General features: G+C 39.3%; 1 protein-coding gene across 1 annotated transcript; it reads left to right on the top strand.

The window, feature by feature from the left end:
• Nucleotides 1–9,892: 9,892 nt before the first annotated feature.
• On the top strand, nucleotides 9,893–10,702 carry LOC120628723. Its single transcript, XM_039897302.1, has one exon. The coding sequence runs from the start codon at nucleotides 9,893–9,895 to the stop codon at nucleotides 10,700–10,702; it is 810 nt and encodes a 269-aa protein (XP_039753236.1).
• The last annotated feature ends 2,027 nt before the right edge of the window (nucleotides 10,703–12,729 follow it).

The following is a 12,729-nucleotide window of genomic DNA, read 5'->3' as shown; positions in this document are numbered from 1 at the left end:
GTAATAACGTAAGGTATCCAGAATAAAAAACTGTACGGAGTACCTTGACAATGACAGAATAATGTATTATAAATAATATGTAAATAATTTTGTAAATTTGAAAATAAACGGTGATTACCATCTACGTGTTTTATTTTTCGTCACATTAACAGCTGAGTGAAATTTTTCTCCAGGCAGTATATATCCCAAAGTGCGTAAAATAAAGATTCGTGCAACCGGACCCGCCAGCCTTCCCGTATGTCCGGGACTTCGCGACCTGGCATCCCCACGAAGTACCCTCGATGATAAAACTATTTATTTGCATTAGGGTTAATATATAGGGCGATACTAATGTATGATGTAACCCAATTTTGTTTGTAGCGGCTATTTAACAAAATTTTAAAACATTAAAGTCGCTTATAGCCACTTAACTATGATAGTTAGATATATTCCCTCACGGATTTTGTAGGTAATAATGACTAATTTAATCATGTTGTACTTTTATTGTATACTTTTATTTTATTTCTCAGTATGTATAGTCATTGCGAAGAAAAATTCGACAAACGTTGGATTGTTCACCCATCAATTTATCAACTTTCGATGGTAGTTTCTGCGACTACCATTGTTTGTCACGGGTAACGAGGAATCAGGGTTCGATTCCGCAGAGAGGGAGCCTGAGAAACTGCTACCACATCTAAGGAAGGCAGCAGGCGCGCAAATTACCCCCTCCCGGCACGGGGAGGTAGGGGTAGGTAGTGACGAAAAATAACGATACGGTACTCTTACGAGGCCTCGTAATCGGAATGAGTACACTTTAAATATTTTAACGAGGTACAATTTGAGGGCAAGTCTGGTGCCAGTGGTTGATTAGATGCATACACTATACTTTTATTTAAGTACAAGTACAAGTACAAGTACTAGTAATGACATAGAGTTGAGTTTGACAATATAAAAATATTTTAAAAGTATCGAAGAATCAATACACGAACTGCCCACACACAATATAGACGTGTTAGAATATCATAAAATAACAACTTGATATTAATCATATTTAATTATGATTTATTGTAAAAATATATTTCAAAGTTAATATTAATATCCACACATTAAATATAAAGACCATTTTTATTAGTCAACATTCAGTGATGTCACTATACTTGAAGAATTAATAAAGGTGTCATTGTACCGCTGTTAATACACAACTGTCATTATACAGTTTTGTAATTGTATTTTAAAAATAATATTTAGAGTAAGTGAAATTAATATAAAACCATTGTTGTTAAAGTCATCATACAATGATGTTATTATACTTTAAGTATTAATATTTGTTCATACAATTGTCATTATACAATTGTGTCACTATACTTTAAAATTAAAGCTTTCCGGAAATGGATATTAGTAAAACACGTGATGTCGAAAAGTATAAAACTAATGTGCCTTGTCAAAAAAGGGGCAGTCTCTGTTTTGCCAGCAAACAGTTGGTCCTTCACGTGGGTTACTGGTTACTGGTTACTGAGGCCACCACTGGCCGAAATACTAAAGTTAAGTACTTTGCATATCATTTAATTACTTTTCATACGATAAAATATGTGTTATAAATTTAAAGATATATAAGAAATAATTATAATGAAATATTGTAAATGTGATATTTAAAAAGAAGGGTTGCTCTGGAGTTTCTTCCGCCCCTTCCGAAGTGGTAGTAGTTTAAAAAGAAAATATTAACGGGAGGATTAATGTGAAATATATTACCATCATACTTTAACGGAGTGTTCCTTGTTTTATTTTTATCTCATTTAATTTGGGTTTAATTATTACTTCAATCAGAAGAATAGTAGTCCATTCGTTTCGTTGTAAAATAACTATTAGACGCGCAAGGTCGTTACACGAACCGCTTACCATTATAGTAAAGTACTATGCAAACACATATAACATATACGCAATGAGGGACCTTTAAATTGGAGATTTTACCCTACCACACCCGTCTGTCTCATTCTGAAAACTATTCAAAATAATTGCTATTTTTCATTCTCATTCAAATATAAATAATAGTAAATAATATATAATTTTTGACTGAACTGAACCCAAGTGCCCGGCCTGCGGCCGGCCACCCCTCATATACATGTTCTAACCTAACCTAAATCTAGTTTGGATTCCTTTAGACTTTAGATTCAAGATTTAATGTGAATATATGCATTAATAAAAACTCATTACTATTTTAATAAAGCCAGATAGCTAGATCATTGTTTAGTTAGTCGTAGTTACCGGTGGGCTTAGGTCTAAAGGAATCCAAACTAGTTTTAAAAGGTTTGGATAGGTTAGGTTAGGTTAGAACATGAATAAGACGGGTGCCCGGCCACAGGCCGGTACCATAGGTTCAGTTCCGTTGTTTAAAAAAAAAATAACAAAAAACAAAACGTACCAATACAAAGTACTCTTATTCATATTAGAAGATATTGTAAAATAACAATTAATTTAATTTTTTTTTTTTTTTTTTCACTTACACATTAGGCCCGTCGCGCCGCGCCACTACTATATGGGGCGAAGGTGCGAAGTCGACGGCGACGACAAAGTACCGAGTCTAAGGAGTCTGATGGCGGCGCCACACAGTGGCGTTATGTCTCTATAAAAGTGGTGGTCTTTTATTATGTTATTTATTAATGGTACCTATCAGTATTGTACCCCGCACGGGGGGGAGGTACGGGTAGGTAGTGACGAAAAATAACGATACGGGACTCTTACGAGGTCTCGTAATCGGAATGAGTTTCTGCGACTACCATTGTTTGTCGCGGGTAACGGGGAATCAGGGTTCGATTCCGGTGAGGGAGCCTGAGAAACTGCTACCGCTTCCAAGGAAGGCAGCAGGCGCGCAAATTACCCACTCCCTGCACGGGGGGGGAGGTACGGGTAGGTAGTGACGAAAAATAACGATACGGGACTCTTACGAGTTCTCGTCATCGAATAATCAATACACGAACTGCCCACACACTTGTAAATATAGACGCGCAAGATCGTTACACGAACCGCTTACCATTATAGTAAAGTACTATGCAAACACACATAACATATACGCAATAAGGGAACTTTAAATTGGAGATTTTACCCTACCACACCCGTCTGTCTCATTCTGAAAACTATTCAAAATAATTGCTATTTTTCATTCTCATTCAAATATAAATAATAGTAAATAATATATAATTTTTGACTGAACTGAACCCAAGTGCCCGGCCTGCGGCCGGGCACCCCTCATATACATGTTCTAACCTAACCTAACCTAAATCTAGTTTTGATTCCTTTAGACTTTAGATTCAAGATTTAATATGAATATATGCATTAATAAAAACTCATTACTATTTTAATACTAGTTATGCTGCTGTTGATGCACTGATGAAAGCCAGATAGCTAGATCAGTGTTTAGTTAGTCGTAGTTGCCGGTGGGCTTAGGTCTAAAGGAATCCAAACTAGTTTTAAAAGGTTTGGATAGGTTAGGTTAGGTTAGAACATGAATAAGACGGGTGCCCGGCCACAGGCCGGTACCATAGGTTCAGTTCCGTTGTTTAAAAAAAAAATAACAAAAAACAAAACGTACCAATACAAAGTACTCTTATTCATATTAGAAGATATTGTAAAATAACAATTAATTTAATTTTTTTTTTTTTTTTTCACTTACACATTAGGCCCGTCGCGCCGCGCCACTACTATATGGGGCGAAGGTGCGAAGTCGACGGCGACGACAAAGTACCGAGTCTAAGGAGTCTGATGGCGGCGCCACACAGTGGCGTTATGTCTCTATAAAAGTGGTGGTCTTTTATTATGTTATTTATTAATGGTACCTATCAGTATTGTACCCCGCACGGGGGGGAGGTACGGGTAGGTAGTGACGAAAAATAACGATACGGGACTCTTACGAGGTCTCGTAATCGGAATGAGTTTCTGCGACTACCATTGTTTGTCGCGGGTAACGGGGAATCAGGGTTCGATTCCGGTGAGGGAGCCTGAGAAACTGCTACCGCTTCCAAGGAAGGCAGCAGGCGCGCAAATTACCCACTCCCTGCACGGGGGGGGAGGTACGGGTAGGTAGTGACGAAAAATAACGATACGGGACTCTTACGAGTTCTCGTCATCGAATAATCAATACACGAACTGCCCACACACTTGTAAATATAGACGCGCAAGATCGTTACACGAACCGCTTACCATTATAGTAAAGTACTATGCAAACACACATAACATATACGCAATAAGGGAACTTTAAATTGGAGATTTTACCCTACCACACCCGTCTGTCTCATTCTGAAAACTATTCAAAATAATTGCTATTTTTCATTCTCATTCAAATATAAATAATAGTAAATAATATATAATTTTTGACTGAACTGAACCCAAGTGCCCGGCCTGCGGCCGGGCACCCCTCATATACATGTTCTAACCTAACCTAACCTAAATCTAGTTTTGATTCCTTTAGACTTTAGATTCAAGATTTAATATGAATATATGCATTAATAAAAACTCATTACTATTTTAATACTAGTTATGCTGCTGTTGATGCACTGATGAAAGCCAGATAGCTAGATCAGTGTTTAGTTAGTCGTAGTTGCCGGTGGGCTTAGGTCTAAAGGAATCCAAACTAGTTTTAAAAGGTTTGGATAGGTTAGGTTAGGTTAGAACATGAATAAGACGGGTGCCCGGCCACAGGCCGGTACCATAGGTTCAGTTCCGTTGTTTAAAAAAAAAATAACAAAAAACAAAACGTACCAATACAAAGTACTCTTATTCATATTAGAAGATATTGTAAAATAACAATTAATCTAATTTTTTTTTTTTTTTTTTCACTTACACATTAGGCCCGTCGCGCCGCGCCACTACTATATGGGGCGAAGGTGCGAAGTCGACGGCGACGACAAAGTACCGAGTCTAAGGAGTCTGATGGCGGCGCCACACAGTGGCGTTATGTCTCTATAAAAGTGGTGGTCTTTTATTATGTTATTTATTAATGGTACCTATCAGTATTGTACCCCGCACGGGGGGGAGGTACGGGTAGGTAGTGACGAAAAATAACGATACGGGACTCTTACGAGGTCTCGTAATCGGAATGAGTTTCTGCGACTACCATTGTTTGTCGCGGGTAACGGGGAATCAGGGTTCGATTCCGGTGAGGGAGCCTGAGAAACTGCTACCGCTTCCAAGGAAGGCAGCAGGCGCGCAAATTACCCACTCCCTGCACGGGGGGGAGGTACGGGTAGGTAGTGACGAAAAATAACGATACGGGACTCTTACGAGGTCTCGTAATCGGAATGAGTTTCTGCGACTACCATTGTTTGTCGCGGGTAACGGGGAATCAGGGTTCGATTCCGGTGAGGGAGCCTGAGAAACTGCTACCGCTTCCAAGGAAGGCAGCAGGCGCGCAAATTACCCACTCCCTGCACGGGGGGGGAGGTACAGGTAGGTAGTGACGAAAAATAACGATACGGGACTCTTACGAGTTCTCGTCATCGAATAATCAATACACGAACTGCCCACACACTTGTAAATATAGACGCGCAAGATCGTTACACGAACCGCTTACCATTATAGTAAAGTACTATGCAAACACACATAACATATACGCAATAAGGGAACTTTAAATTGGAGATTTTACCCTACCACACCCGTCTGTCTCATTCTGAAAACTATTCAAAATAATTGCTATTTTTCATTCTCATTCAAATATAAATAATAGTAAATAATATATAATTTTTGACTGAACTGAACCCAAGTGCCCGGCCTGCGGCCGGGCACCCCTCATATACATGTTCTAACCTAACCTAACCTAAATCTAGTTTTGATTCCTTTAGACTTTAGATTCAAGATTTAATATGAATATATGCATTAATAAAAACTCATTACTATTTTAATACTAGTTATGCTGCTGTTGATGCACTGATGAAAGCCAGATAGCTAGATCAGTGTTTAGTTAGTCGTAGTTGCCGGTGGGCTTAGGTCTAAAGGAATCCAAACTAGTTTTAAAAGGTTTGGATAGGTTAGGTTAGGTTAGAACATGAATAAGACGGGTGCCCGGCCACAGGCCGGTACCATAGGTTCAGTTCCGTTGTTTAAAAAAAAAATAACAAAAAACAAAACGTACCAATACAAAGTACTCTTATTCATATTAGAAGATATTGTAAAATAACAATTAATTTAATTTTTTTTTTTTTTTTTTCACTTACACATTAGGCCCGTCGCGCCGCGCCACTACTATATGGGGCGAAGGTGCGAAGTCGACGGCGACGACAAAGTACCGAGTCTAAGGAGTCTGATGGCGGCGCCACACAGTGGCGTTATGTCTCTATAAAAGTGGTGGTCTTTTATTATGTTATTTATTAATGGTACCTATCAGTATTGTACCCCGCACGGGGGGGAGGTACGGGTAGGTAGTGACGAAAAATAACGATACGGGACTCTTACGAGGTCTCGTAATCGGAATGAGTTTCTGCGACTACCATTGTTTGTCGCGGGTAACGGGGAATCAGGGTTCGATTCCGGTGAGGGAGCCTGAGAAACTGCTACCGCTTCCAAGGAAGGCAGCAGGCGCGCAAATTACCCACTCCCTGCACGGGGGGGGAGGTACGGGTAGGTAGTGACGAAAAATAACGATACGGGACTCTTACGAGTTCTCGTCATCGAATAATCAATACACGAACTGCCCACACACTTGTAAATATAGACGCGCAAGATCGTTACACGAACCGCTTACCATTATAGTAAAGTACTATGCAAACACACATAACATATACGCAATAAGGGAACTTTAAATTGGAGATTTTACCCTACCACACCCGTCTGTCTCATTCTGAAAACTATTCAAAATAATTGCTATTTTTCATTCTCATTCAAATATAAATAATAGTAAATAATATATAATTTTTGACTGAACTGAACCCAAGTGCCCGGCCTGCGGCCGGGCACCCCTCATATACATGTTCTAACCTAACCTAACCTAAATCTAGTTTTGATTCCTTTAGACTTTAGATTCAAGATTTAATATGAATATATGCATTAATAAAAACTCATTACTATTTTAATACTAGTTATGCTGCTGTTGATGCACTGATGAAAGCCAGATAGCTAGATCAGTGTTTAGTTAGTCGTAGTTGCCGGTGGGCTTAGGTCTAAAGGAATCCAAACTAGTTTTAAAAGGTTTGGATAGGTTAGGTTAGGTTAGAACATGAATAAGACGGGTGCCCGGCCACAGGCCGGTACCATAGGTTCAGTTCCGTTGTTTAAAAAAAAAATAACAAAAAACAAAACGTACCAATACAAAGTACTCTTATTCATATTAGAAGATATTGTAAAATAACAATTAATCTAATTTTTTTTTTTTTTTTTTCACTTACACATTAGGCCCGTCGCGCCGCGCCACTACTATATGGGGCGAAGGTGCGAAGTCGACGGCGACGACAAAGTACCGAGTCTAAGGAGTCTGATGGCGGCGCCACACAGTGGCGTTATGTCTCTATAAAAGTGGTGGTCTTTTATTATGTTATTTATTAATGGTACCTATCAGTATTGTACCCCGCACGGGGGGGAGGTACGGGTAGGTAGTGACGAAAAATAACGATACGGGACTCTTACGAGGTCTCGTAATCGGAATGAGTTTCTGCGACTACCATTGTTTGTCGCGGGTAACGGGGAATCAGGGTTCGATTCCGGTGAGGGAGCCTGAGAAACTGCTACCGCTTCCAAGGAAGGCAGCAGGCGCGCAAATTACCCACTCCCTGAACGGGGGGGAGGTACGGGTAGGTAGTGACGAAAAATAACGATACGGGACTCTTACGAGGTCTCGTAATCGGAATGAGTTTCTGCGACTACCATTGTTTGTCGCGGGTAACGGGGAATCAGGGTTCGATTCCGGTGAGGGAGCCTGAGAAACTGCTACCTCTTCCAAGGAAGGCAGCAGGCGCGCAAATTACCCACTCCCTGCACGGGGGGGGAGGTACAGGTAGGTAGTGACGAAAAATAACGATACGGGACTCTTACGAGTTCTCGTCATCGAATAATCAATACACGAACTGCCCACACACTTGTAAATATAGACGCGCAAGATCGTTACACGAACCGCTTACCATTATAGTAAAGTACTATGCAAACACACATAACATATACGCAATAAGGGAACTTTAAATTGGAGATTTTACCCTACCACACCCGTCTGTCTCATTCTGAAAACTATTCAAAATTATTGCTATTTTTCATTCTCATTCAAATATAAATAATAGTAAATAATATATAATTTTTGACTGAACTGAACCCAAGTGCCCGGCCTGCGGCCGGGCACCCCTCATATACATGTTCTAACCTAACCTAACCTAAATCTAGTTTTGATTCCTTTAGACTTTAGATTCAAGATTTAATATGAATATATGCATTAATAAAAACTCATTACTATTTTAATACTAGTTATGCTGCTGTTGATGCACTGATGAAAGCCAGATAGCTAGATCAGTGTTTAGTTAGTCGTAGTTGCCGGTGGGCTTAGGTCTAAAGGAATCCAAACTAGTTTTAAAAGGTTTGGATAGGTTAGGTTAGGTTAGAACATGAATAAGACGGGTGCCCGGCCACAGGCCGGTACCATAGGTTCAGTTCCGTTGTTTAAAAAAAAAATAACAAAAAACAAAACGTACCAATACAAAGTACTCTTATTCATATTAGAAGATATTGTAAAATAACAATTAATTTAATTTTTTTTTTTTTTTTTCACTTACACATTAGGCCCGTCGCGCCGCGCCACTACTATATGGGGCGAAGGTGCGAAGTCGACGGCGACGACAAAGTACCGAGTCTAAGGAGTCTGATGGCGGTGCCACACAGTGGCGTTATGTCTCTATAAAAGTGGTGGTCTTTTATTATGTTATTTATTAATGGTACCTATCAGTATTGTACCCCGCACGGGGGGGAGGTACGGGTAGGTAGTGACGAAAAATAACGATACGGGACTCTTACGAGGTCTCGTAATCGGAATGAGTTTCTGCGACTACCATTGTTTGTCGCGGGTAACGGGGAATCAGGGTTCGATTCCGGTGAGGGAGCCTGAGAAACTGCTACCGCTTCCAAGGAAGGCAGCAGGCGCGCAAATTACCCACTCCCTGAACGGGGGGGAGGTACGGGTAGGTAGTGACGAAAAATAACGATACGGGACTCTTACGAGGTCTCGTAATCGGAATGAGTTTCTGCGACTACCATTGTTTGTCGCGGGTAACGGGGAATCAGGGTTCGATTCCGGTGAGGGAGCCTGAGAAACTGCTACCGCTTCCAAGGAAGGCAGCAGGCGCGCAAATTACCCACTCCCTGAACGGGGGGGAGGTACGGGTAGGTAGTGACGAAAAATAACGATACGGGACTCTTACGAGGTCTCGTAATCGGAATGAGTTTCTGCGACTACCATTGTTTGTCGCGGGTAACGGGGAATCAGGGTTCGATTCCGGTGAGGGAGCCTGAGAAACTGCTACCGCTTCCAAGGAAGGCAGCAGGCGCGCAAATTACCCACTCCCTGCACGGGGGGGAGGTACTGGTAGGTAGTGACGAAAAATAACGATACGGGACTCTTACGAGTTCTCGTCATCGAATAATCAATACACGAACTGCCCACACACTTGTAAATATAGACGCGCAAGATCGTTACACGAACCGCTTACCATTATAGTAAAGTACTATGCAAACACACATAACATATACGCAGCGGGTAGGTGTAGAAAACGTCACATGTGTTTTTAATGTTCTCTGATTTTAATTTTGTTTAAAATATAATTTAAAGGTAATCTAAACTTAGAAATGTTATATTAACATATCTTCCACATACCAGCAAGCAATCCAAATAAAAAATCCTTAAGAACTTCACATTTTATTGTAATCAACACTAATCGGAATTTACAACAAGAAAATGGAGAATTTGGCATCCATTGAACACTCTATTTCTGCATTAACTGAGCACTTTAATGCACGAATGGCTGAGTTTCAGCGCGTCATTCAGACATCCATCCCAGCAACCAGTCCAAATTCCAATGTTGCAGCACAGTTTGGTGCATTTAGAGTATTTGTCTTGACATCACTTGAAAGCCTTCAATTACAAGTCCAGGTGCTCTCTAAGCAGTGTGATAATATGGAGACACGAACCAGGAGGAAAATGCTGCTGCTGCATGGTGTACCTGAAGTGCAAAAGGAGAGTTTGCCCGCAACAGTTGCGGAGGCATTGTCCAGCAATCTTAGCATGCCAGAACTGACCGAAGCCAAACTCAGTTATTGCAAGCGTTTGGGCCAATTAAAGGATGGCAAGGCTCGTGTTGTATTGATCAAGTTTTGTGACTTGTCTATCCGTAACCAAGTTTGGTTTTCAAAAAAACAGTTTAAAGGCACTGGGGTCACTTTATCCGAGTTTTTGACGAAGGAACGACATGACGCCTTTCAGGCAGCGAGGCAAAAGTTTGGAGTTTCTCGATGCTGGACGCGGGATGGGTCCATAATTGTTCTTGGCGCTGATGGTAAGCGCCATCGAGTTTTTTCAGTTGCAGAGGTGAAATTGATTGGAGTAAAGTCCGGTGATATCCCAATGGCAACCACGTCTGCCGCTTCGGATCAAGCTAGTGCTATAGCGAGTGCAAGTGTTGTGCCAGTGCATTCTTATGCTGCAGTTCCCTCGTCTAAAACAGTCAAGCCTCAGGTCGAAAAGCCTAGGCGAGCTGTTAGAAGGTAATGCCTGCCTTTTATGAGATTTCCAGAGTCTTCAATTGGTTTCAAACATTGTATTGTTCACTATTGCTTCCCTTTGCAGAAAGTCTGCTTTGCTGATTTTGCACTGGTGTAGGTACTTAAATAATTATAGTCTCGTTTAGTTAAAACTTGACATAACCTCTTTTTCGACTATTGTACCCTCAATAAATTTTATTTCAATTTTCATTTTGTATTCACAAGTCACAACAATGTTCAATGTCAATCTTGTCTTTTTGTCAATTTCCAACCACAGACAAGGACGAGCTAAACGTTTTGATTTTGCAATCCAGTTTGCGTTTAAAGCAAAGAGTATATAAACATTACCGCAGAGCATTAAGTTGTGGTTTGTTCGATCGCGTACCATTACTAACCGCTCATATTAATTTAAATATTGATTGTGTAGCTATTAGTTTTTTTTTATTTTTAAGATTTTGGTTTTTCTTTTTTTTGATTTCCTTGTTTAGTTTAATTTTTTTATTTTTTGATTTACAAATAATTTTTTGGGCTTTTTTCTCTTTTATTTTATTCTATTTTTTTTTTTATTTTATTTAATTTGTTTTTGTTTATTTTTTTTCTGTATGAGTATTTTGATATTTTTTTAATTAGATGCGTATGTGGCTGTATTTATATGCAAATATGTATAAGAACCGCCGATTAGAACATACATTTATTAGTGTTTGATAATTTAATGTGATTTAAGCGATTTCCTATTAGACTTGCTGGTGAATGGAAGAGTACTTATTTGTTTTTTTTTCCTTTTTTTCGCTTGTAAACTTCATATATTTTTTTATTTTTTTTCGTGTATATATATATATTTATTGTAAAATTGTATTTTATTTTATATATACGTATTCTTTTTTTTTTATTATATTTATTATTATATTAAGCATAATTATTATAAGTATGACTTCTTCTAACAATAACTCAGATAGTGAGGGTGTTTATTGTACAGGCTCCTCTTTATCCAGCGACAGCTTCCATAGCACAGATGTTCCACTTGGCTCTGTTTTAGACAATACGTTCACACCATTCCCTAAAAATTTTAATGTAGTTCATATCAATGCGCAGAGCATTCCCTCGCACTATTCAGATTTTTTATCTACGTTTGATAACAAAGCAATTCATGCTATCTTGGTGTCGGAGTCGTTTTTGAAACCTTGCCTTCCATCAACTTCCTATTCTTTGCCTGGCTACCATCTCATTAGAAATGATCGAACAGGCAAGGGAGGGGGTGGTGTCGCCATTTACCTACGTTGTCACATTCCTTTTCGTATTTTAAATAAGTCCCCATCTTTATACTCTGAATCATCTGAACACATACTAATTGAGGTTCAAAGTGGTCAAAAAAAACTTCTACTTGGGGTTTTTTATAGTCCCTCGCTTCATATTGATTATTTTGATACTTTAGAGACTATACTTGAAGAGTATTTAACAACAGTGGACCACTCTATCATTATGGGTGACTTTAATACGTGCCTTATTAAAAATGACTATCGTTCAAAACGTCTATTGTCTATTATTAACAGCTCTAATCTTGAAATATTACCTACGCATGCTACTCATTTTTTCCCCAACTGTTTTCCTTCCCAATTAGATCTCATGATTGTTTCTTCTCCAAATCTTGTAGACGCACATGGACAACTGCCGGCGGAGGCTTTTTCTTATCATGATTTGGTCTATGTTTCCTTTAGAATTCGTCCTCCTAAGGCAAAACCGACTATTGTTATGCGTCGTAGTTTTCGTAATTTTAATAATGATAAATTTATGGAAGATCTTAATAATATTGACTGGGATATTGTTTTTGACACGCCTTCTGTAGATGATAAGCTTAATATATTTAATTCACTTTTGACCCAACTTTTTGATATACACGCTCCGCTCCGGCCAATCAAAATTAAGCATCTTCCTGCACCATGGCTCACTAATGACATCAAGCTGCTTATGTCCAAACGCAATAAAGCAAAAAGTAAATATAAGTTAAATCCGACAGATGCCAACCTGACAAAATAT

This window comes from Pararge aegeria, chromosome 13 (assembly GCF_905163445.1).
Source record: "Pararge aegeria chromosome 13, ilParAegt1.1, whole genome shotgun sequence".
In the NCBI taxonomy this organism is placed as follows: Eukaryota; Metazoa; Arthropoda; class Insecta; order Lepidoptera; family Nymphalidae; genus Pararge; species Pararge aegeria.
Note: the sequence above shows the minus strand (reverse complement) of the source record. Positions and strands in the feature narration are given on the sequence as shown.

What these genes read in the sequence shown, in the direction of transcription:
- LOC120628723 (XM_039897302.1), top strand. Translation starts at nt 9,893, where the DNA reads ATGGAGAATTTGGCATCCATTGAACACTCTATTTCTGCATTAACTGAG.